Source organism: Chlamydotis macqueenii, chromosome 1 (genome assembly GCF_036417535.1).
Source record: "Chlamydotis macqueenii isolate bChlMac1 chromosome 1, bChlMac1.mat, whole genome shotgun sequence".
NCBI classification, from domain to species: Eukaryota; Metazoa; Chordata; class Aves; order Otidiformes; family Otididae; genus Chlamydotis; species Chlamydotis macqueenii.
Genome location: NC_141556.1, coordinates 45,745,137 through 45,769,858, shown reverse-complemented (window position 1 = coordinate 45,769,858; position 24,722 = coordinate 45,745,137). Strand labels below are relative to the sequence as shown.

Sequence of the window (24,722 nt, the reverse complement as noted above, 5' to 3'; positions counted from 1 at the left end):
CAAGTCAGGAAAGGTGATTTCCATGCATTATTTTTTATGTGAAGGAAGAATTGTTTGCTTGACATAGGAGGAAAGTAGGAGTTTAAGAGAAACAGTAGGTTAGAAAGAACATGAAATGTCTATGCAGAGTGCAGAATAAACCAACAAGTTATCAAAACAAGAGGACTCAGAAGAATGTAGAAACAAAAGCAACTATATAACGATAAGCAAAAATATACAGGGTTTTTAGGTGTGGCAACGAGCATGGTAGTACGAATAAAAGAAAGCCAAAGGAAAAATCAAATAAATATGTTTCATGTGGTTAAAAGAAGACGACAACAGCACAAGCAGACAAATACACTTTCAAAAATATCTAACAAACAATGAGGTAGAAGAGGTTTGTCTACAAAGCTGACTACAAACTGCAAGAAAAGAGCAGAAATTAATAAAGAGGGAAAACAGCAATAGAACTTAGCAAGAAAGTGGATATGGCAAGGAAAGGTTCTCAATTTTCACAAAGAATGCAAATTTAGCAAAAATTAATATCTGCCAGAATAGATAGGGCAAGGAAATAGTGGAGATGGAAAGACTCAAAGAGCATTCAGGTCGAATAAATTTACATGACTAATTATGTCTGATGCTTCATTTTGAGCTTGGTAATGACCTTGTCGGTGTTTATTGAGAGAGGTTATAAGAGCATCTGTAATGCTGCAGCAAAGTAAGCAGCTTTTTTTTTTTTTTATTTCCTTTATTTATGAAAATAAAAGATCAGAATGGCCTGTTAAGTAACTGGGCAAATTCTTAGGAAGTTTAACAGCAATGTATAAAGCTGGTTTTGACTAGACCTTTACATTTGCAGTATACGCTTCAGTTACAAACTAATGGAACATAAAGGGATCCTAAGAGCTCCAGTTTTTCTCAGAGAATGCTCTCTTTCCACAAGCAAGATGATGCAGACATACTGTATCTTTGCCTTATAAGCCTGGAGAAGATCTCTAACGGAGTGTGGATACCTTAAGAGATAACACATTGACAAAACACGTCAAAACATTATGGTATTCTTGGTCAGCCCACACTGCAGCAGTATTTGGTTGACAGGATGTTCTTAATGGTGCTAACCGCTCACAAAGCAGCAAACTTGACTAATAAAGGAATCGTGGAAAATACGCATGGAAGTAATATAGGCCATGCCTTCTTCCCAAGGCAGAATAGGAGATGCCTTACACTTTGTTACCTTAAATTGTCTAGAAGAATCTCTCTTATCTTGTTGTATGCTGATTATAGCTTCCAGATTAACCCAGAGGATGACAGATTTAAAACCATTTCAACACAATTTACTAATTAAAGTATAAATTAAATGAGATTACTCAAGAAGCACAATAAATAATGATTAGGTCCATGTGTTTTAGAGGTAGATCATTAGAATGATTCTGATTATGGGATCACTTTAATCACAAACTGGATTACCGGGTTTGTAGACATTTTCGCCTTGCATAGATGGATAAAGTAGGCCTATTTTGACATGCCTCCCAACTCAGAAATAAATTTGTAGCAACCTAGTTTTCTTCAGCATAGCAAATGTTTGGGGCAGTAGATTATAGTAATATCTTGAAATAGTACTACACTATATTTTAACAGTTCTTCCTGAAATTTTAAGTAACAGAAGTTATAAAAATATTTTAAGTAAAGTATGAATTATTATTGTGTTTTCTATCCTTGTAAGATACAATTACAATTGTACAATTTTTCCAACATCCAGCATACAGTGTTGATATGATAAAGTGTCAATAAAAAGACTTCTAAATTCTTCTAGCTTTCTGCTAGTTACAAAAAGTTATTTTTTTCAATAGGACCAAAGACAAAGTGATGAAATTTATTAAAATCTCTTAAGACAAAACACAATTGAGGATTTCCAAAGTATTTTTTATTCACTTAAAATAATTCCTGCAATAACACATTTTTTTCCTATGTGGGTCTATTCAAATTGTTCCAAAATGTTTTTTAAATGAATGAATTTACATTTTCCTTAATCCAGCTTCCCATCCAATTCTATAAAAACTCTAACCAGTCCAAAGTTAAACTATACCAAGGACTTTTGGGTGAAGTCACATGAAGTTATTAGTGCCAACATAGATTTTTCAAACTTTTATTTGTGCACAAGGATATCAGCAGCAAAGAAGGTCCATCAAGTGGGAAGAGAGAGAAATGATGGAAATTGTTCTAAGAGATTTCTATCAGAAGATTTATCTTTGAATCTTTGCAAAATAATTTAAATAATCTACAGGGATTTAACACAGTGCCAGACTACTTGAATTTGTACCTACCTGGATCACGTCAACCATTGCCTACAGCTCCTTTGTTATTAAAAATGAGTCCTTTTCTTTATCTGTTCCCAAATGTAGGCAATATTACATAGATTACTTTATAATACTAGTGCTTTTCAGTCTCTGAGTGAGCTAGGGAAATGAACTGCATGTATGCTTTGATGACAAGCAATCAAATGTTTTAGATTTCACACAGAGAACTGTGAAAGAGTCCAATAGTTCAAAACCATACAAATATCTTCCTGGATTCTGGCATACTTATTTAAATGTGGCTTATTAGACGACGATCTGTGCTGGCAATCTAGGAACCAGGGAGGTAATTTAATGCACATTGCTTGGCTGACTCGAAATATAGAAGATAAGTTGGACAAACACAAGAAATGTTATAGAAACAATATGGAAGGAATAGTTACTGCCTGATCTGGCACCACATTTGTTAAACAACTTCTTGATAATATATGAAACTGAAAAAATTAAATGTTTGTCATTCATTTTTATTGCATAATATCTGTAATTAGAAAAACATAAATATAACTGTACCAACTTTAAAGAGCTGATAAATCAAAGTAGCACACAGTGGCAGATTCTTATCCATAAGATAATTCAATTTGTAAATTCATTTGGAAGAAAGACTCCATTTTGTTCCATAATTTAACAGCAATTAGAACTCCAACTCATCCATGGTTGGAGTCCTCAGATGATGCTGCTACATGGAATAAGCAACAACAACAACAAAAGTAGCTTTCTTTCTGCTACTAAGAAAATATAGATCAATGGTCATTTATGTAATGTGTAACAAGGAATAATAATATCCCCCAGATTTTTATTCCAACTGCTGTTAATTAAAAAAATTAATGTTCTTTAGTAAGATCATCTGTTCTGAGGTTGTTGATTTTGAGGTGGGTGGTTGGGGTTTGTTGTTTTTTTTTTCTTTTAATTAGTGTTGCATTGCTGTCTTAAATTCTAAACTAGAAATAAAAATATTTGCTGATCTCTGCAAAATATCTTTATCATTGTGCTCTGACTCTAGAAGTCAAGGTCCACTCCAGCTGCTTGTTTGGTTTTTTTTTCCCTACCTATGTGGCAGCACAAATTACCATCTCATGCTCAGTCACTGACAAGAGGACTTCTTTTGGAGAGGAAATACTTAAACAAGAAGTAATACAGCAGTGCAGAAGAGGCAAGCTGAAAGCAAGACAAGGTTTCCAGCCATTTTGAAAGAAAAATAAGTTAACTTTCAGAGGCTAACACAAAATACACAGAATCAAGGAAATTCAAAGTTAAGCAAGAAATTATGTACTGCTATACTAAAATATCTTTAGGAAACTAGGATTGTTATGAGTCACAGACATTTAATTTTTAAGCACAGTGAGGTGCACACATGTCTGCTATATTTATATTTTTAATTAGAATTTTTATAAATTTTATGCATCCATGATAAATAGGAATATTTCTGACATTACGCCAGCTTTACTTGGCAGCAAAATTTCTAGTTTCTTGCTCACGCTTTTTGTATTATCTTACTGTAGAGTAAAAAATAGTTGAAGCAGACACAGCCTACACTTGGAATCATTAAAATACAGGCCACAACTTTATTTAACTACATAAACAAGCATACATAACTGTAGTGGATTAGAGCATAACAGGCCTTAATGCCATTAGTTGGTGGGACAAGTCTACTGCGATATAAGCAACCTTGAATCACTCCCTACTATAGGGTTACGCTACTTTAAGCACTTCCTTGTAATACAAAACATAGGATTCAGTGCACTTGCTAGTATTTTCCACATTTTTTTTTTCACTACTGAGAAGGTATGTGGCCAGACATATGAGGTAAGATACTTCTCAGTTACTTCTACATATCTACAGTTTAACATTGTACTTCAGCCATTCACTTTAGGTTTTGTGTCCAGGCAATGGAGAACTAACTATAAGTGCTTTTACAGTGAGATTCAAGTAGCCTGTTTTTAAATTATGCTTTAGGAGGAAATTAATAGCATTTAAGGTGGCTATTTCTTTCTATAATGGAATGCACATGACTAGCTCAGATATGGACTTCTATCATTAACAAAATGAATCCCATCATTGTTGCACTAGGAGAAGACAAATGCTTTAGATTGAAAATTAAAAAAAATAAATTCCTACACCTGAGGATGTTAAGAATTGAAGCTGTTCATGACTGTCCAATCCAGGTTCCAATCCAGCAGATGTCCTGACTATATCAAAGAGCAATTGTAAGACTCTCTGAATGGAGGCTGATTTAATACTTTGCATTTGTGAACCTCAGGCCTAAGGCAAACGAGTTTGATGATAGCACATGGAAGCAGACAGTAGACTCTTACAGGCCATTTGTTCAACCAGTAGCTTAGCACTACATGCAACTATTAAGATCATTACCACAGAAGAGCTCAATAGCACACAAAAGATGTTTGGGATAATGCTGAAATCTTAGCATAAAAGCTATCTGGTTATTTGTTAATAGCTTATAATTTATTTGTATGTAGAACCTCTAGATGTTGTTGCTTTGCTTTTTGTCAGTTTTGCTTTTAAGTCAGATGTGTAGTAGTAAACGGATATAACATGGAAAAATTGCTTTTTTACATCTTACAATTCACACTTTTAAGTGGATGCCGGCTACTTATTTTCTAGTGGGTAGGAATCTGTATCACTTACAAATTTATTTTATTGTATTTAGCATACATTAAACTAACTTTAATTAGAAAGCAAAAAGGGAAACAGTTGCGATTATAACACTGAGAACCTGGAAATTCCAAAGAAAGAACAGAACTAATAACACTAAAAATAATCTTACAAGATTTCATATGCAACTTCAGTAAGTACAAGTCACTTGAAGCTCATTTCAGAGGACATGAAGGTGACAGGATGCTAATTTCTATGGAAACGTTAAAACACAACGTTGACATCTACATTCAGATGAATTTCAATCTGCTTTTGAATATTAGAAGGAATAAAATTTCTTATGGAATCCCTGCTTCAGTAGGGTTAAACTCACAGCAACGGCCCAAGATTGTGAACACTCTCTCTCTCTAGTTATAGTGGAATCGCTGTAAGTATTCTAGCATGAGCTGTACTACACAGAGATCCAAGAAAGATACTGGCAGCCTAATGGATCTGGTTACAGTTTCCTGATCTGGAGCTGGCTAGCCTCAGGATAAGGTACACCTACTCCAATTATATGCTGCAAAGTTCCCCTGTTCAACCAGACTCTCAACAAGACCCTGACTCGCTCTCATCACTTCAGAAGAGGTCACTGATATAAAACATAACTATGTACATGGAGATTCTTCTCACATGGGGAATATTCCATCAGGATCAACAGCTGAGGTTTAGCATCAGTTCAAGATGAAAATATTTGTTTTAATTAATAATGTCTATTTGGTCCTTGCTGACCAAGGAAGGATTGACTTTATCAGTGTGCTGTATGAGAAAGAATAGTTGGCTTGATAATCTTTGTACTGAAAAGGGACTGAGTTTTCAATATTTTCAGTCATATTTCTTGGTTCTGGAAATCATGCTTTCTACCTACCTGAAAAAAATAATGCAATTTTAATGACTGTCAGAGAACTATATACAGGAAAATTGTGTACACAGGTTATTTTTGTGCTTGAGGTAATAGAAAGACAAAAAATTCCTACACAAGGTAGTATCAAGAAGAGAAAATTTGAACCTATAAAAACATTGTGCAAGAGTTTTGTTAATTTTTCCAGCATGAGTAATATACTTTGAGAACATTCCAAATAATACATTAAAAAGCTCAACACACATATACCATATTGAATAATCTGAACAAAGTGAATATAAACATATATATAAAAAATCCATTAGAACTACAAAAAAATAGGATAGCAAATCTGATATGCTTAATTAGACATTTATGACTGGATTAATTACTACTAACATAAACCAGAAAGCATGTGGAGAAAAGATGATATATCCTAGTAAGCACTATTCATTTAAAAATGATACAGAGGCCACCAAATGGAACATATGGAAAAAACTCAGCTGCAGACCAGATATTTACGACCTTTTTTTTTTTTAAGGTAACATGGTAGGGCATCATGGGAAGCTATCAAGATTTGAACAGAATCTCTTTAACCTTTTATCCATTTTCTCTCCTTTCCATAACAACAAAGTATGGTTTGTTGATTACATGCCTCTCTCTCGCCCTTTTTTTTTTTTTTTAACTAGAGATCTTTTTTTTTGTCATATGTAGTTTTAGGCATGACATTTAAAGTAGAAAAAATATACAGAGAAACATTTTTCTTAACTTTATCTGTAGGCTGAATTTTTTCCCTTCCAAGAGGAAAATGTCTTTTAATATTTTCAACAATTAATATAGAAGAGATTTGCAGTTATACAAATCAACTGTAGCTTGTGATACAATTAAAAAAACCTTAAATGTAAATAAAGGAACACTTTCAAAAGACCATTTAGAGTCAGGTCCTATTGTCAACTATCCTCTTACACATTTTAATATTTCTTATACTACCAGTATTTTATTAATATTTTTATGAACATATTCCATTAACATTTGTATTAGTATACTGTACTAACAGTTGACAATTCTAAGGTTCATTGACATAAGAAGAATCTGAGAAAAACCAGAAGGCAATTATAGAGAAGGTGGATAAGCATTATCTATTTCAACGGTGAATATTTAGCACAAAAAATAATTTTTTTTCCAAGAAAAAAATACAAAAAGCACAAAATGCAGAAATACAAATCCCACATCTAAAAGAAGAGATACCTGAAAAAAAGAAACAAAATTTCTGTTCAACATAGCTGTCAAATATTCAACTACAAAATCCAGTAGAATGCTTTTTAAAATCTGAATATTTTATCACTGGAACAAATTGGTTTCTTTACAGAGAGTTAAATGGAGTTGTTTTTACTGAATCACACTTCACCTTTATTGAAATTAATGTTTAATGTTCTGCAAGCAAACTTTTTAAAAGACAGACACTATTCTGAGATTTAACAATAGAAATATTACATCAATATAACAATTTTTTAACTGTTGACTTACCCAAATTTTTAATACTACATTTTTTGGGCTTCATTTTATGGGCCCTCTTCAGCATTAGCTGTGCAGTAGAAATGTCCTTAAAACCCCTAGGGGAAGAGAATAACTTACTAAAAATTTCACATATATTATGTTACACCAGCTGCAATGTACTTTTCAAAAAGAATACAATTGTATAGTACTTCTTATGCATGATATGAAACTTTCTGAATTACACAGATAGCTGTAATGCTTAACAGTACATTATTGCAACTTACTAAGCTGTAAAACTAATTACTATAATTTTTACTTTGGTATAGAACAGAGATTCTTGAAAAGTGGAACTTCAAAAAAGCAAGCAACAACAGCCAACTATACTGTACATATTCCTGGAAGCCACTATGTAAGCAAAATAGCTTAACATACCATTCTTCTGAAATTTTCTCTTCTTTTTCAGACATAAATGAGAATTTCTCTTTTTCCTTCCAGTCAGAGAGCTGTGACATTGCTCCCTTCCCTGACCTGAAAACAAAGTATACGAGCGGTACTGAAAGGTAGGTAAATAAGGACGGGTCTCGGGTGACTATTTTGCAGCCTTTGTTATTCTGCAAGTTGTTTGTGCCTTTTAAAGGCACTTTTGAAGTTTGGAAATAATACAAAAAAAATCTATTTTAATACTCCAGGAAGGCTTTATCTTGGGGAGTAAAAGTCTGCCATCAATTTGAAATGTTTACATTTCGATTACTTGAAGCATATTTCAGTCCTTTCTCTCCAAAAGAATGTAGCTGTGTAAGAAATCCCTTTTAATCTTTATCTAGTCTTACAAATCTCTATTTCAACATCTATGTTATGATGTATATGAAAAAATGTAAGTTTTATGATTTATAGTCAAACCTAGATAAATAAAAATATACATATATATTCTTACATTCTTAATTCTGGTAGTCAATGAAAATTAACAAGTGAATTTAATATACTTGGTTTTAACAAGTAAATACATTTTAACTCCAGTAATATCTATATTAACCAAAATAGCAATAGCATCAGAAAACAGCCTCAAGTTCTTCTCTTTTTGATTTTTGTCAAATCCAAATGGAAAAAAAAAAATTATTTAACTTACCTGCTATGGAAATGGATATTTTCTGCTGAGGATGAATGGGGTCTGTTAACACACTGCCAAACTTCTTGTGATGACAATGACAAACTATTGGAATGTTCGCTGGAATTTGAAGGCCTAGAATACCTCTAAGTAAAAGAGAGAAAAAGAATGCAGTCGATGAGTCCTGCACGTTGAGTTCAGAATGTGCAGGTAAACCTGCACCAGGATTTGCAGTCTATTACTATAACAGAAAGGATTCTTAATGATGCCATGTCCATTACAGACCTTACCTTCAACTAAATAAATCGGGCAAAAAGGTGACTTTAATTATACTTAATGTCCCCAAATAATGAACTATGCATTTATAAAACTGCTTTCTTTTAATTGTAGGAAATAAAACATAAGTAATATTATGCTTCTAACAAGAAGAGAAAACCCTACCAAAACAAAAAGCTAAAACTTCAAAGTTTATTAAATAACTAGCAGACATTACAGTTCAATGACCTTTAGCTGTTCTGAAAACATTCAGCTGTTGTCATATAATGCAGATCTTAGTACTTTTAAAGCAGTGTGTCAACGAGCAATTTTTAATCCATTGCCAAATGTGCAGATGAAGCACATCATCTTTTTTTTTCTGCTACTGTGAAGTAAAGTGTTGAAATAAATCCAAAATAAAGAAAAAACTAAGCAAATGAAAGAAAATCTAAAAGAAAAATTGCATCTAGGGATGAGGAGGAAGTCTGAGACTTCTAAAAGTAATTGTGTTTTTCAAGTCAATAGATTGTCGTATTAATCACCCCAGAATAGCATGTCCTTAAGGAATGAATAAAGACTGAAGAGTAAGAAGTCTCTGACATGTTACCTTTGGCCAGTGCAGCTGGTCTGAGAGCAGGAGTGTTTTTGAAGGGAAACGGGTGGAATCTAGAGTCAGCCATTCCTTCTCTAACGCAGCCTGCATGAATGAGTAAAGTCAAATAGTGCACTGATAAAATCAGTTTAGTTTTGATAACTTTTGCAAAGTCTCTTTTAAATTGTCTTACATACTGTTTCAAGTGTTTTCAAATCGTATATCAGAACTGCCACCTGCAGAGCAATCGCACTTAGAACACCTTTGGAGATGCTGTGTTGTACTGTTTTATTTTAAACAAATCAGATTAAGAGTATTTGCGGGTTGAGGGTTTTTTTTTTTTTTTTTTAAATAAGATGCATTCCTTTCCTCTCAAATTCCTGTAATTTTATCTCAACATTGTTAGTAAACTCAAGTTATTAAAAAAGATTACTAAACTCTGAAAAAATACAGACCTAAGGAACTTAAAGGTGTAAAGAACATGAACAGCTTTGTTTGTGGTTTTTGACTAATTGAATATTTTATATCCAGATGTAGGCACCTGATTCTGTAAAACTTGCTTTTGTTGAGTTGAACTCAATTGGTAAATGAAATTCATTCAAATTTGGGGTTAAAAAAGTGAATGCTAAATGTACTTATTCCTTCAATTAATCAATTTTATTTTTGGTGTAATGGAATAATTTGCAAACTAAAATAATAGTTTAGAATAAAGAGTGGTCACAGAACTAGGTGCTAACTGGTGTCTCTAGCACTTCAAGGCAGAATTCAGTTTTCTGTCATAAAAAGAAACTTTAGACTTTGCTTCAAACTTGACCTGTGTATGACTTATTTTTCTTATATGTCCTTGACTTTTTTGACCACATATTCTTTCAATATATTCTGATAAGTGAGAGAAGTAAATTACTCCCACACAGTAAGTAAATACCTCTGAAGAATTTGGCTGCACTTACACAGGGCTCAGTCATTCAGGCTATTCTTACTTCAGCAGCAAAGAGCCTGGAGTTCACTCTTTTGAAAAGGTCTAATTTATAAAATCAGACTACCTTTCTCCCATTCATAGGTTATTTCAGATTGCACTGATTTCTGATCTTGAGAAATTATCCTAACTTTGGATACCTTACTGTGTAGTTTGTGTAAACAAGACTTTGCACAGCCTTAGACTGGTGAACAACAAGGTCTTCCAAGCCTTTTGAAATTCTGAGAGACAAAAGGATCATATTCCAGCTATTTTGAAAAGGTTACTTCAGGTACTGGTCATATAACTTGCTGACTCAAAGATCACTCTTTTTATTTATAAGGTAACTGTGAACCAGTGTTCTTATTCTTCCATTCCGAGTAAGCTTTTTAAAATAAATTTTGAATAAATTTCGACTTTATTTTCATGTTTTCAAAGGGATGCATTCTTATGTTTTTGATTCCTTGTTTCTGGAAATCCTTATTCTTTGATTACAGTATGTTTTGGTTTTCATTCTTGTATTTAAGAAATCTGGATAAATTCTACGCCCTCGTTATGAACAGGTACTGTCTCTTTACCACTCTTCCCCTTCTTACCACTTAAGTTAATGATAAATACACAAAATTATCCTTTTTTACCATATCTCCTCTCTCAGCTGGTTGTATATGTTAAGAAATCTATGTAAATAAACTGTAGAGGCATGCAACAAGTGAAATATATCACATTATTTAACTGTTACATTTGCCTACAACCCACTAACCTATCTCTCCTCAGTGACTACTCTTATGCTGCTAACCACTGAGTGGTTGATTCAAACAATTTTCATTAAAAAAAAAAAAAAAGCCACAGTTAAAATCTATTCCAGAAGCAGATTGTAGGAAATTAAATCCCAAAGGTGATCATTCAAAAACATGAAATAGATACAATTCGAACACAGAAGACTGACATGTTCATATCTCAGCAGAGACAAAGCTATGACGTATTCAAGTTTTGCAATTGCCTGGGGCCTACGGGCAGAATGGTCAAAATTAATAACTTTGAAAAAGGGAGAAAATCTGACCAAAACCTGTCAGTGAAATTAGATATTATTCCTCCTTGTCCTCTTTGGATTTAGTCTTCAATTGCACTACGCAATTTATATTTCTAGCTTTTCAGATGAGAGTTTTCCACTCATTTTCCTCATTTTCTAAGTGTGGGTGTGCATTCCAGTCACAGGTAAACTCAATGTCTGCAAAAGACGTGTCTTCAGCTTTGCTGGTATGTGAAAATGGAAAATTTTGAAGTATTTTCTTCCTCCTATATTTGCAAAAGAACCAATACAGCTGGGAGAGAGGTAGATTTCCACTTCTTTATTTAAATATCAGTCAACTTAATTGGTGTGCACAATGATGTGCCCATTAATTATCTGGGTACTTCAATGTCTTACATTAGCAGTGAATATGATCCAAGCTCTACTATCAGATTTCAGGGCAAGCTTGCATCCTAGTTATTTTAATTTTAACCTCTCTGATTAAATTGTTTGTGACAGAAATTAATAAAATCATGAAACATGAAAATAACATTTCAAAGCTGTAGTTAATTTTTTGGAACGAGAATCGCTTCATCACTACACCACCTGAATTCATTTGCTTTCTAAATAAAAATTAACCCAATTAAAGTTCTTTGCTCCTAATATTTAGGTGGAAACTTTTCTCGCAAATATTTTCTCAGCCCAGTGTTTGCCATTTATTAATTTAATGTTATCCACAGTGGTTTTATTTCTTTCATAGCCTATAAAGTGTCTTTCAGTGTTCTAAGCATTGAAAAGAAATAGAAATGAAAATATAAAAGCATGATTCAAAGGTATAAATATGCAAGACAAAAAAAAAAAGATAACTGATTTATCATTAAGCACATTTGGCACTCGTATGAATATGTAGCATATTATAAAAATACACCACAATGTCATTTGCTCTGGCCAATAAAAATAAACACATTATTGATTTTCAAATATATGCTCTTCCATTATATTTGTCCCTAGAGATTTTGACAGCACTAAGTCCAAGAAACTTCTGTATCTTTCCCATAAACACAGTTCTAAATTATAACTAATGCAAAGTCTATGACAGATTTAGTAACATCTAAAGCTAAAAACTAGATCCATTTCTACTGACATTGTCCGTTAAGATAAAAAAAACCAACAAGAGATGAATTGCACAGGAAATAAAATTATAATATTTGATTGTATGGTCTACATAAACAGTTATAGGCCTACTATATTTATGTTTATTTCTAAAGCCAAATTAAGAAATTTATTTAATAAATCTTGAGGTCTATAACAAAGATTTACACATATGTGTAAATCACATACAGTTGATTTAACTCACATTAGTCCATCTGAAGAGATCTTTTATGCTTCTGTATCCTCCATACTTTATTTCCAGTGTTTGTTTCAAATCAAAGTCTGTATTGATTACTTTTAAAAAGTCTAAATTTTCACAAGCACATAAAACATACAGGGCTTTCATTTAAAAAAAAAATCACAGAAATAAATTCACTTTAACTTACTGTTTGAAACACATTTTTATACTTGGAAAATTTTTCAAGGTTTTTTTTTTTTTTTTTCCCTAGACTTGGTGTTAGTTTTCAATCAGCTCCTGCTTGGGACACAAACAATATACTTCCAAGACTAGAAAGAATGCAGACCACCAAATTCACTATTAAACACAACACAATTAGCCCTGTTATCACTCTTCAACAAGAAGATGTGAACTTATTTGTTTTTAAGGTTTTCTTCCTGAATTTTAATAATAAAACTTCCATAGTATTAGCTATTTTCATTTATCCATTAGGATCAAGAACATTTTATCCTGACTCACAATGCATTTTTTTACCTTTTGAAACTGTAATCCTACAAGTTTTCTTCTCCCCTTTGACTTTGTAACTCATCAATGAACTCTGGAGGCTTGGGGATTTTTTTTTTCACGGCATATTATATATAAACTTTTTCATTTTGTTATGCCTTAACTTTTCAAATACTTATTCTGTCTCTTCCTTTGCAAAATGTAATGACTATTTACCATCAAACATTAAACCTCTGTGGTCTCAGAAACAGAATCCAACCCAACAACCACCAAAGTCAGTGAGAACGGTTCTGCTAACTTTAATGGGGACTGAATGAACTACTGAAAAGCAGAGTTTTAGTGAAAACGTTACTTATACAATCTAATTCTAGGCATCTTTTATGTGCTTTGGATCACATTCTGAAGCTACATAATCTTTTATAATGACTATACATGAAATTTGGGCTGTTCTGAGTCACATTTAAACGATGAATAAAAAATAGCCCACAGGACACAATGTCAAATCTACACTCAACTATGAGGCACTTCTACAAGTAACTGTACAAACTGCGAATAATGCTATCACATATTGCCTTTCATCCGTCTTAGGTCAAGGAGGATCACAAGAGTATAATAAAAAACAAATCAATCCCAAAAACTGTACTATGGTTAGGAGCAGAGGATGCAAGAAGTCATTAACAACATACGCTGAAAAGAAAGGCCAGCATTTGATATGTAACAACCCTGTTCTGGGTCAGATCAAATATCTATTTACATTAGTACTCTGCTTCTAGAAGAGTTCAGTAGCAGATGCTTATGGAAAGAATGAAAGAAATGGTACATTTTGAGGACAATTCTTTCCCTCATCCTTGGAAATTGGTGGCTTGAGGACTTTCTGCTAACATCTGGGAAAAGAGTCCTCAACTTAAAACAGTAATCTAACTTCTTATGACAAATATAACCATCTAGTCAGTGTGTTTGCAAGGTCATCTCTATGTCAATACAGAAGGAATGCATATCATTTACATCACTCAGAGCATATAACTCCTGAACTGGTGTAGATTAACTCCAAAAGGCCAACATCTTGGCTGCCATGGGAGCTGAACCTGCCCCAGGTTTCCAAACATGATGGACCTCAGAATGACAAGATGAGTTACCAACTGACAAAACTGTGAAACTATTTTTGAAAATTAGTGAGAAATAAGTCTTTATACCTCCTTCCTTTCTTTTTTCACTTCCTCATTGACCCATTCGCCATTTGCAGGACAACAATGGTTTAGCCAGAAAAATTGTTTTATTGACTTTTACTTAGTGCTTTTATGTATATAGTATCTTAAGAGAAACATAGGAAAATTACCCAACAGAATATAAACAAGCAGAAGAAAATTAACATCCAAAACTCACTCTGAACTCAGAGTCATGACTGGCTCCTGAGCATTACAACAGGGAATATTTTAATAGGAGGAACAGGAGGGGAAGAAAAGCATCTTTTATTAAAAAAAAATATTTCCACATTACAATGTCACAGAAACAGTGTATAGAATTCTTTGTTTTTTAAAAAAGATTCACTCTCCAGTTCACCGACCTGGTTTTGTCTAGCCTGTTTTTCCAGACTTCTGATTCCCTCAGTGAGGCAGACCATTAGTGGCATTCTCACTCAGAATGGCCCTTTTTAACAAGATTTTACAAAGTATCTGCCCTCTCTACATTCAAAATTGTTTTTAGTAAGAATAATACATAATAATAGTAAATAAATAAATAAATCTGAATGAATCTTTCTGGTAATGTTCTCTAGAGCATACAAGTTTAAATAAAGTTCTTCAGGGTGATGATGTCCTTGATTTCTACTTTCCTAGTTTTTAGTGATTATATTTGAATACAGTAGTTAAAGTCTAGTTCATTCCAAGAAAATAAAACAAAAAGTTAAAACAAAAAGACAAGTGAAAAATAGTACTTTAATCCAAGGCAGAACGTTTAACAGCATTCTATTACTATTTCAAATAAGCTGACAAAATTTCTTTTTGGGCAATACATGCCACATGAAGAACTACTTTTGCTGGTGTTAGAGGTCCTGTAGGTTGAAGGGTTGCTCAGAGACTGGGAGGGGGAATGGTCAGGCAGAAGGATCACATGCTAAAGGTTAACCCTGTAGATACTCACAACCGAAAATAGCATAGCATAGCCAGCTACAGGGGGGTTTTCATTCAAATATCATGCTACTCAAGGATGACATTTTTCATTTCTTTTTAAACTAAACTTAATTTCTGCCAAGGCCTAAGTATTCTTTGCTAGAAATTTCTTCTCTAAAAGCATAAGTAAATTTTGCTAAACTTCTTAAGAAATCACAAATTTTTAGCTTGTATAACTGATACAGAAGGATCAGATCACTCTTCTATGCTCATTTATATATTGAAAATTTCCTTTGAAATTAAAGATTGGAATATTTTTGTGTATTTAGCCTTTTCTTTCATCCAGTCTTTTTAGCAATCAGATGACTCCATGGACTAGCTTTTCTGAGACACTCAAGTTAAAGTGTCTCAGAAGTTGAAGATCAATTCAGATCCAGAATTTCTAAAAAACTTTGAAAGCTAAGATAGTATCAAATATGAATACTCTTATTAAAATAACCTATTAGTTACATTATTATTCCATTTCCAATACCATACAAATTCAGTCTAAAAGTTCTGTCATTTTAAAACTATTTGAAAATGTGTTGATTTGAACAATTTTATAAAAAACTGTATACAGACCTCTTTTTAATTAGACAGTTTAGTGGATATACATTTTATAGAAAACGGATTTCTGAACTGCAAGCAGTAGGAAAAGTAGTCTTTTTTCTAGATTTGTCTTTAATGCTTTTTCACATCTTTTATGTGGTAAAGATAAACAGGTTAGCACCCTAATAAAGGTTATTTTAACTTTTGGCAATGCTTCTTTTTCAACCTTGTCTTTATATAAGACAAGAGAATTAGGAAAGAAAGCTGGGCATGGCTGCATTCTTTTAACTGCTAAAACCAAACAATGTCTCAAGCAAAAAAAAAGTAGTAAGTATCATACGGATTCCAGAGAAACATTGCAATGATTAATTGACCCCAAGAGATTTTATAGACTTACAAAAGCAGGTTAATTATTAGAGCTTTCTTGTAGGAAAATCAGAGGACAAGTATAGTTGTGTAGTTCTCCGTTTATAAGAAGGATATATTGACAGTTACTGGAAAAATCACATCATTCTGTTAAGAAAAACATTCAAGAACATTTTATTGGAGAAGGTCTTCTCTAAATGTCATTTTTCCTAATGGTTTAATAAGCTCAGAAAACTAACTGTTCTCTCAAATTCTAATACATATATATATTTGTATTTAATATTTGTACTTATGTGATTTCTCTAAATACATATGACTAAAATTACAGAAATTATTTATTTCAGAATATACTAAAATAAATGAATAATGAAAATTTCAGGCATGCTAAAAACTTTCTTTCACAAAAAAGGTTGAATGTATAAGTACATAATTAAATCTCAAAAAATCTGAATTTTATTGCAGTTCATGTCAGTCATTCATGACCTATGTGACCCAAACTTTTCTAGACATGCATTTTTGTCTTAAGTCTGGCAGTGTTCAAAGGAAGTTTGAGGTCTTACATCTTTTTTTGAATACTGGAATAAAAAATACAGATGGGTAAATAGTAACCTCAGCTTCAGAGGTTAGAAATGGCTCAAGTAATTATCAGAAATGGATGCTTCAAAAATCTTTTGAGATGTATACCTCCAACCACCTCAATAAGTATCAGGCTTCTGGCACCTTCGGGCCACCCCTCAAAATGGCTCTAAGAGTCTAAGTGTAGGCTTTTCCCATTAAAACGACAAGAATCTCCAGGTCTTCCCCTCTCTGACTTTACCACACTACACAAACTTTAGCTGGTATGGCCCTATAAGCCTTTTCCAAGCTCTTCTACCTCTCTGAAAACAAACAAACAAAACTTTCAAGGGGCCATGAATTAAAAATCCAACAAACAAATCAGCCAAGGGAACCCTCATCCCTATCCCTTAAAATTCTGTACGTTCAAAGAAAACACAATTTTGAAGGAGGATAGCTCAAAATGTTCTATCAAGTTTGGGGAAATAATACTAAAAACACAACAGAAAGAAAGCTCTAATTCAGCTTGCAGTTTTGTCAAAGGAAGGGAAGTCAGGGAGAAGCACAGGGTAATAAAAAATAGACTAGTCACAAATTTATAGTCATCTAACCTTTAATATGTTTCAAAGTTCATGTCACATGAGAAATTTGATCCAATTTCAATACAACATTTTTGATTAAAAGTCTCTATTTAAGAAGTAAGAACAAAAGTGTTTGGAAGATAAAGAGCAAAGAAGGATTAAGTTGTAGGCATATATTTTTTTTGAAGCTGATGATAATAAATCTCTATTTATAATAAAAATGCTTAATTCTAAAGGAGATATTTCTTATTAATCTCTCAGCTTCACTTATACTGTCCTCCTTATATGTCCCTAGCACTAACTCTTATTTGAAGTAAATTATGCACACATGAATCTGCAAGTTGAAATTTGTTGATTCATAACTGTAATCTCAACACTTTAGATCTTTTGGAGCCTGCACTCTGGGCATCACTTTGGGATGTTTTCCTTTTGTAAACTCAGATTTGTGAAACTATCAATAGCTACTGCTATTTCCATATCAAAATAAAACTTTAAAGTGTTTTCCATACAAACAAAATGACAAGACTGAGAAGCAGAAGATAGTTAACATTATTTAGCATTTAGGATTCCATAGCCTGCTCCACTCAAGGACAAAGTAGACATAAATAGTTTTTAGCTAAATTAAGATTGTGTTATAGGGCCTGGGGTTTTTTTTTCCCCCTTTCTCTATTTCCACTACCACTGCATGGTGAAAAAGTCCATTAGGACCCTATATCCTTTTCTGTGGTGCTGCTTCCTAGACAGTTAGCCCCTAGCCTAAATTGTTGCATGGGGTGACGCTGGCCTGTGTATCAGACTTTGCACTTTGCTCTTGTTGAACGTCATGAGGCTCTGGTCAGCCTGTTTATCTAGCCTGTGCAGGCTGCTCTAGAGAACATCCTGGTCCTCTAGTACACTGACCACTGCCCTCAATTTGGCATCATCTGCACACATGCTGAGATTGCACTCTGTTTCATCATACACGTTAATTAAAATATTAACTATTTTGGTCCCCCGACCATCCACAATGGCCTCCATTAATTACTGTCCACAGGTTGGATTTTGCACCGCAAAACACAACTATTTGAGTCTGGCAGTCCAGTCAATTTGCCACTCACCTCATGGTCTACTTGTCCAGTGTGTACGTCAAAAAAAATTGAGAATAAGACTGTGAGAGACTGCCAACAGCCTTGCTAGAGTAAAGGCATGCAATATGCTCTGCCCTCCCCTTATTCATAGGGTCAGTCACCTTGTGATAGAAAGCAATGAAGCTGATCAGTCCTTGGTAAATCCATGCTGGCCACTCCCAATCACCTTCTCTCATGGGTTTAGAAATCACTACTGAGAGGAGTTGCTCCAGTCTTCCCAGGAACTGAGATAAGGTTGATTGGTGTCTAGTTCCCTGGATCCTTCTTCTTGCCTTTCTTGAAGATGAGTGTGATGTCTGCCCTCTTCTAGCTACCAGTAACCTCCCCTACTTGTCATGACTTTTCAAAGATGATTGAGAGTGACCTCAAAATGACATCAGGCAGCTTCTTCAACCCCCTTGGATGCATCCAATCTGTTCCCCAGGACTTGTACAAGTTCAGGTGAGTTAAGCTCTGCTGTGATTAGATAACATCTGCTATGTTCTAAACTAAAAGGAGTTCAAGCTCCAGGCAATGAGACATATATGGATTTAAGTGTGAAGCAGAAAGGAAGCTGACATCTCACTTTCCAGTTTGGTTCCTCCAGAAGTACTGATCTTAACTCAGTTACAATATTGGCTGCATCAATGGCCTCTTCTCACAGAGCACAGACAAGTCAGTTAGGAGACCTCCCGAAATTTGCAAATAGGCATTACTAAAAAATCTTTTTCAATGGAAATTAATGTATGTGAACATGCTAAATATCAGACATTCAACTAAATCCTTTAAATACAATCTATACCTACACTAAAATGTCAGTTTTAACATTACACAAAAATTAAAGAACTTACAGAAGTTATATTAAATGATTTGGGACCCTTAGCTCAGCTTTCAAGAGATTCCAGATGCAAATGTACACACTGAGAAGAACTGATGGCTCTGTTATTACTTCCACTTACAATGATGCATTTGGCTTAGAACTATTTTCCTTTGAGGCTACAGTAATGAATCCAAAACTCCACAGAACTAAGACTTTTTTTACTTTCACACATTTTTCCATTGCTTGGCCTGTTTATTCAATTCTGATGCTTGACTTCGTCTTTAGCGAAATAAGACTAGGAAGTATAATTAATGACATCACTATACTTTGATATGTCATACAAGCTAAATACAATTTAGAAAAATACTATGCCATTTGGCTAAATACAGGTTCCAAATGATATCTTTAGTGTCATGCATCATTAATGGACTTTCCTTTGGAAAGAACTTGTTTATATCTGGCTATTTAACCAAGAATTAGATTAAATAAGCCATCAAGACAGTTTCTGTTTAAAAATTAAAAGCATTTCAGGTGGCAGTAAGAATTGAGATGTCACAGTGGAACACTAGACAGCAATCAGAGCACATTTTGCATGAGCTGCGAAGCTGGAGCATTAGCAATGGTCTCAACTCCTAATAGCTGTGTTTGTGTTTATTTTATCAGATCTTGACGGCAACAACCTACTTCCAAGGCCAGGATATCTACCAGATAACTAGAAAACACGATTTTAGCATTTTAGATAAGCATCATTGCTGAAAGAGGTAGAAAAGAGGCTTTATGTATCTGAAGACGCTACAGACTGAGAATGGCATGCAATTCATTAACATAGCAGCTGAAGAAGCAGGATAATATCAAGAAATTGTTGATATATAATAATTGAAAAGATTGATCTTCCAATATGTTACTTAAGAGAGAATTTTCCGCCTTCTTTTAAAAAGAAGAGGATGGATGTAATGAAATTTTTATCATACACTTTTCTGCTTTTCTACAACACTGTAACTTTGTAAGAAATTTAATGAAAAAAATGGATCATATTCTTTGCAGTATACAATACAGAGAATTTGGATTCTGATCTGACTTTTATAAGCAATTACAAGAGCTAGACATGCATAAGAGTGTCAAGATACAAGAAACATTATGGGGATCTTCTAATCCACAGGCTACGCTTATTTCCTGGCACTAGCCAACAAACAGCAATCACTGTCACAAGCCCACAATCACAAGCTGACAGTTTGAGACAAATCACATCATGAAGCATTATTTGAAAAGAAAACAAAACACATTTTATGTGTCTAGTCTGAACATGTGATAAGAATACTAAAGATGGGAGATGTAAAGAAATTGTTGTTCTAATTGCTGTTTACTTTTCAAGACTTAGCACATATGATGTAGTTTGTATTCTTCTATCTCCCCTCCCACCCCGCAAGAAAAAAAAAAGAAAAAGAGAACTGCTACCTAGCTGCCATAGAAGGCAAGCAAAATTAGGAACGGCTATGTGTATGAGTGTGGATACGTAAAAAGCTGTGAAAGAAACTCCTGGTCAATAATTTAAAAAACTGTCAAAAAGATTGAGATTTTAAAATTCTACATAATCAAGCTCAGAAGCAGAGCAACACTTTGTCTCAGGGCAATAGATTTATTCCCTTTGATGAAGAAGCAGTCATGGATTTCTTTTTAGCTTGGCTGCAATTAATGAAGTTACTTTCTTTTTGAAAAAGTATGACTAGATAGCCTTGATTTAAACTAAATTTAAAAAATGAAGTTTTGAAAAATACAGTACTTCCCTTCTGTGCCATGTAACCATCAATATTGGTACTTATCTTGATAAGAATAAGACGTATGTCCATATGCTGACTCAGTGTAGGAAAACAGTAATTTATTCAACCGTCACTGTTCTGAGTAAAGAATTGTCTTAAAACTGATCATATTCAATTGGTTCAGCTTTCTGACACACTGGCAAGTTCAGCCGTTTTGCATTTGGCTCACGTCACATTCTCATCAAGAAAACAGCAATGCTGATGGTTACATGGGTCAGAAAGTAAGAGCTGCGTCAAGCAAATGCGTTGTCAGATTTTGTCCATCAGAGATAGAGAGAGCTTTGCCTTGTAAATCATTTGCTACAGGGATGGACTGCTGATGAAAGTTTGCCTTAAGATCAGCCTTCTGTAGCATATAGGCTAGAATTCTCCAAAGTCCACACGAAAGACATGAAAATATTGCTAAACATCAAGCTTATACTTTCTGAGACATCTGTTGACCAGATCTTTCATTTCATCTGGGATAGCCTGTTTGACATTACACAATACAACAGACACAAAATATTAATGCCATCAATTGCCTCTGAATGTCTTTGACAACGTATGGGAGCTGATCTGAATGCACGGGGATATCAGTAATTGTTCAGGTGAAATGATTACTACTGTGAGCAAGACAAAGGCCCTTCCTCCTGCTCAACCACATACAAACCATTTTTCACATGATACGGTGCCAAACTTGTACTACAAATATGCCACTGCTCAATGTGCACAAATGAAGCAAACAGATCTTTGGCAAAGACTAGAGTTTTCCCCACGCTGTTTTGCAGCCTGACCTTCCACAAAGCACTGCGTACACTGAGTTTATGATGAAGATGAGCTTATAATGGTGCCTAATGCCAATGTATTGTGATATTTGCAAACGGTTTAAATAGGTGCTTGCACACGAATCATTTTGCAGAATGCTAGATAATAATAAAATCATTATGACTGACATCTACATAATACTGGTATAAAGCAACTCAATTACTATACTATAAAATAGTAGACTACTCAAAAAACTTTTGGACAAGATTTAGTACCTTTGTATCGGTTTGCAATAAGAAAAGGTTTTTCTGCCTTTCTCTCTCACGTCACTCACCCTATTCAACAGCGAAATCTGCAGTACAAAATGGTGTCTAGATATTTTTCTCTTCCTTCACACTCTAGCGTATGGGATATCTTAGCCCAGCACTATGTACTCCTCTCTACACACTTGTTTGAGGTCCAAGAGATAGCCACTGATCTTATTCGGCTCTGCTTTAGCATTTTGCTACAAAACACTGAGGCCAAAAGGGAGGGAACAGGAAGTACAGACTGTTCTAAGCTTCTGCTGCTTGTTTCTGCAGAAGTAGAAAGAGAAGAAAACAGCTAATGATACATGGAGGAAGGCAAGCTGTTACTGAGGATGGCTAGTCTGGGCTAGGCAGAGCAGAGTGTAGGCCCGTTATAGTTAAGCCATGGATTTCTCACAGTCAGACTCTTCAGCACAGAGAAGATACATGCTTGGAAAAAAATAAAAAAAAAAAGGAAAAAAAAAGAAGAAAAAAATATGACCTATTGCAGAGCATAATTCTAGTTACAGCCATCGATCTTGAACATTGAAATGCTCACTGACTGAACAAAGTATATCCTTTGTGGGCATATACATTGTAAACTTACCACATACACTGCTCTGTAGAAAACAGATGTTCTTATATTTTTCATCACAAGAAGCTAAGGGCTTGAGTAACTTACTGGACATCAATCCCTAGTCCAACCTTTGAGCCTGCTGCGCAAATTAAAATGTCAGCTCATAGTTCTCCCATCAGGATCAGAACCTAAACACCTTATCTGAGAATAGCTGCTGAAACTCATGCTTTATTTCTTTCCTAATGAACACAATAACAATTTGAAAAAAAAAAGGGAGAAATGTGCGTCATCACTAAATGATGATACAGTGCAAGCTTCTCTGAAATGAGTTGGCCTTTTTTTCCTGCCTTCCCCAGTCCTTCATTTTCTCCCTGGCCTCAGGAGCACCTGCCCAAATGTTATTGTCTTTCCAACAGACAGATGGAACAAAACTGCCCATGTAGTTTTCAGTTCAGCAATTAAAAAAAAAATCACAAGATTATTTGGGCCAAAGAGAGGGAAACAAGAATGGCTCAATTGAATTACAGTATATAAGACTCTGGCCTAGTGGCTGAATAATTCAAAACAGGATATTTTCCTTCTTTAATGTATGAACAGATACTTCCTTCCTATGTGAAGAAATAAATCCTTCAACTTTCTGTTTTTTATTATTTTAGAAAGAAGCCAGGGATCAGAGAACATCAACTAATGAGACGGTTCTTTGTTGTATATATATTTCAAACTAAAATGAAAAAAATCCTAAAATTTAAGCCAGATCTCTGTGTTTACACACACACATTTCCTGTCTACCAAACGATTCCTGGGACTTCTGCCTCAAACATTTTGCATGCTCTTACAATAAGACAGTAATTCTGAAAATGTATCTTAAAATAGCTGCTGAAAGGGAGAAGAAAAAAAATAAAATTACTCCAAGTCATCAGGTTATTGGTAATGATTTAATACAAAGCCCAACTACTTTCTATGGGGAGGCAGGTGGCAAAAGGCGGCTGATACTCAGATGACTGAAGACCGATCAACTGTAAACTGCACTGCTCCAACTAACAACATATTTGCTTTCATAATTCACTATGCACTATACAAACATGTGATCATAAATAGGATCTGATCCTCCCAGTAGCAGGGCGATCACATCAATCACCTTTGCAAAATTACAGTGGAATATTGACAAATGGCTCTTGTAAAGATGCAGCAGCTGAATAAGCACATTCAAAGACAAGGGTTCATGAAAAAAAAACCTCAGTCATACCCTCTTAGGTCTCAGATGGCCACATTGCTATCAGTTTTCTTTGCTTTACCCAAAATGACTTAAAAGAAAAAAAGGATGCCAATGAATATGAAGAATTAGAGAAAGCAGTGCTCTAGACAAATATATAGGTAAGTCACCAACGGCTGCCTTATGAAGCATACTGAGTCTAGAACAACCCATGCAGATGGTGTCTTTCGAGGCTATAAAAGATAAAATTGGTTTAAAGATTCTTTTCCTTTCTTATTGAATGATAATACTGATCCTGTAGACATTTTTAATTTTTACTTAATTATCCCTAAATTCAGTGTTGAATGTGATGTTATTCCTCAAATTCCTTTAGAGCCTGCTTTTATTTCTTAGAATCGACCGAGCTGATTTCAATCCGTTGAATTGAAAGGACATTATGAACTCTATATAACTTGTAAAAATTGCTGCTAACAATTTCTCAATTTTGTGCATCACAGACCTTCTAAGTGTGGGTTTTTTTTCTGATTTAACTATACTTCTCTTCATAATTTACTACTGTATTCAGACTCATGATCTTTTTATCACTTTACCTATAAGACAAAAGAAGAGCTAGTAAGCCTGCTTCACCTCTGGTTTTGGGAGTGTGTTCTTTAAACTGGAATACTGCAACACTGAATCTCAGCTATATTTTCTTTATTTTCAGCTATATTATTGTTCTCATTCTATAATGAAAATTAACAAAATACACACACATATATTGTCGACATTACAATCTGTTACTAAAATACTAAAAAGATAAATATTTTAGAACAATTCTCATTTGATTGTCCTTTAACTGTAGAAATACATGGGGTTCTACAGTGGGTGTGACATTAATAGCACAGTAACTA

The 24,722-nt window shown here is 34.1% G+C and overlaps 1 protein-coding gene across 2 annotated transcripts in view; it reads right to left on the bottom strand.

The window, feature by feature from the left end:
* LRRIQ1 (leucine rich repeats and IQ motif containing 1) overlaps positions 1-24,722 on the bottom strand; it is a 111,947-nt gene that overhangs the window by 43,927 nt on the left and 43,298 nt on the right. For both annotated transcript variants that reach the window (XM_086740056.1, XM_086740057.1), the window contains exons 18-21: positions 9,288-9,377; positions 8,447-8,571; positions 7,753-7,848; positions 7,351-7,436 (exon numbers count right to left, since the gene is read on the bottom strand). In XM_086740056.1, coding sequence (XP_086596182.1) covers positions 7,351-7,436; positions 7,753-7,848; positions 8,447-8,571; positions 9,288-9,377 — 397 coding nt within the window. The remainder of the gene's footprint in view (positions 1-7,350; positions 7,437-7,752; positions 7,849-8,446; positions 8,572-9,287; positions 9,378-24,722) is intronic.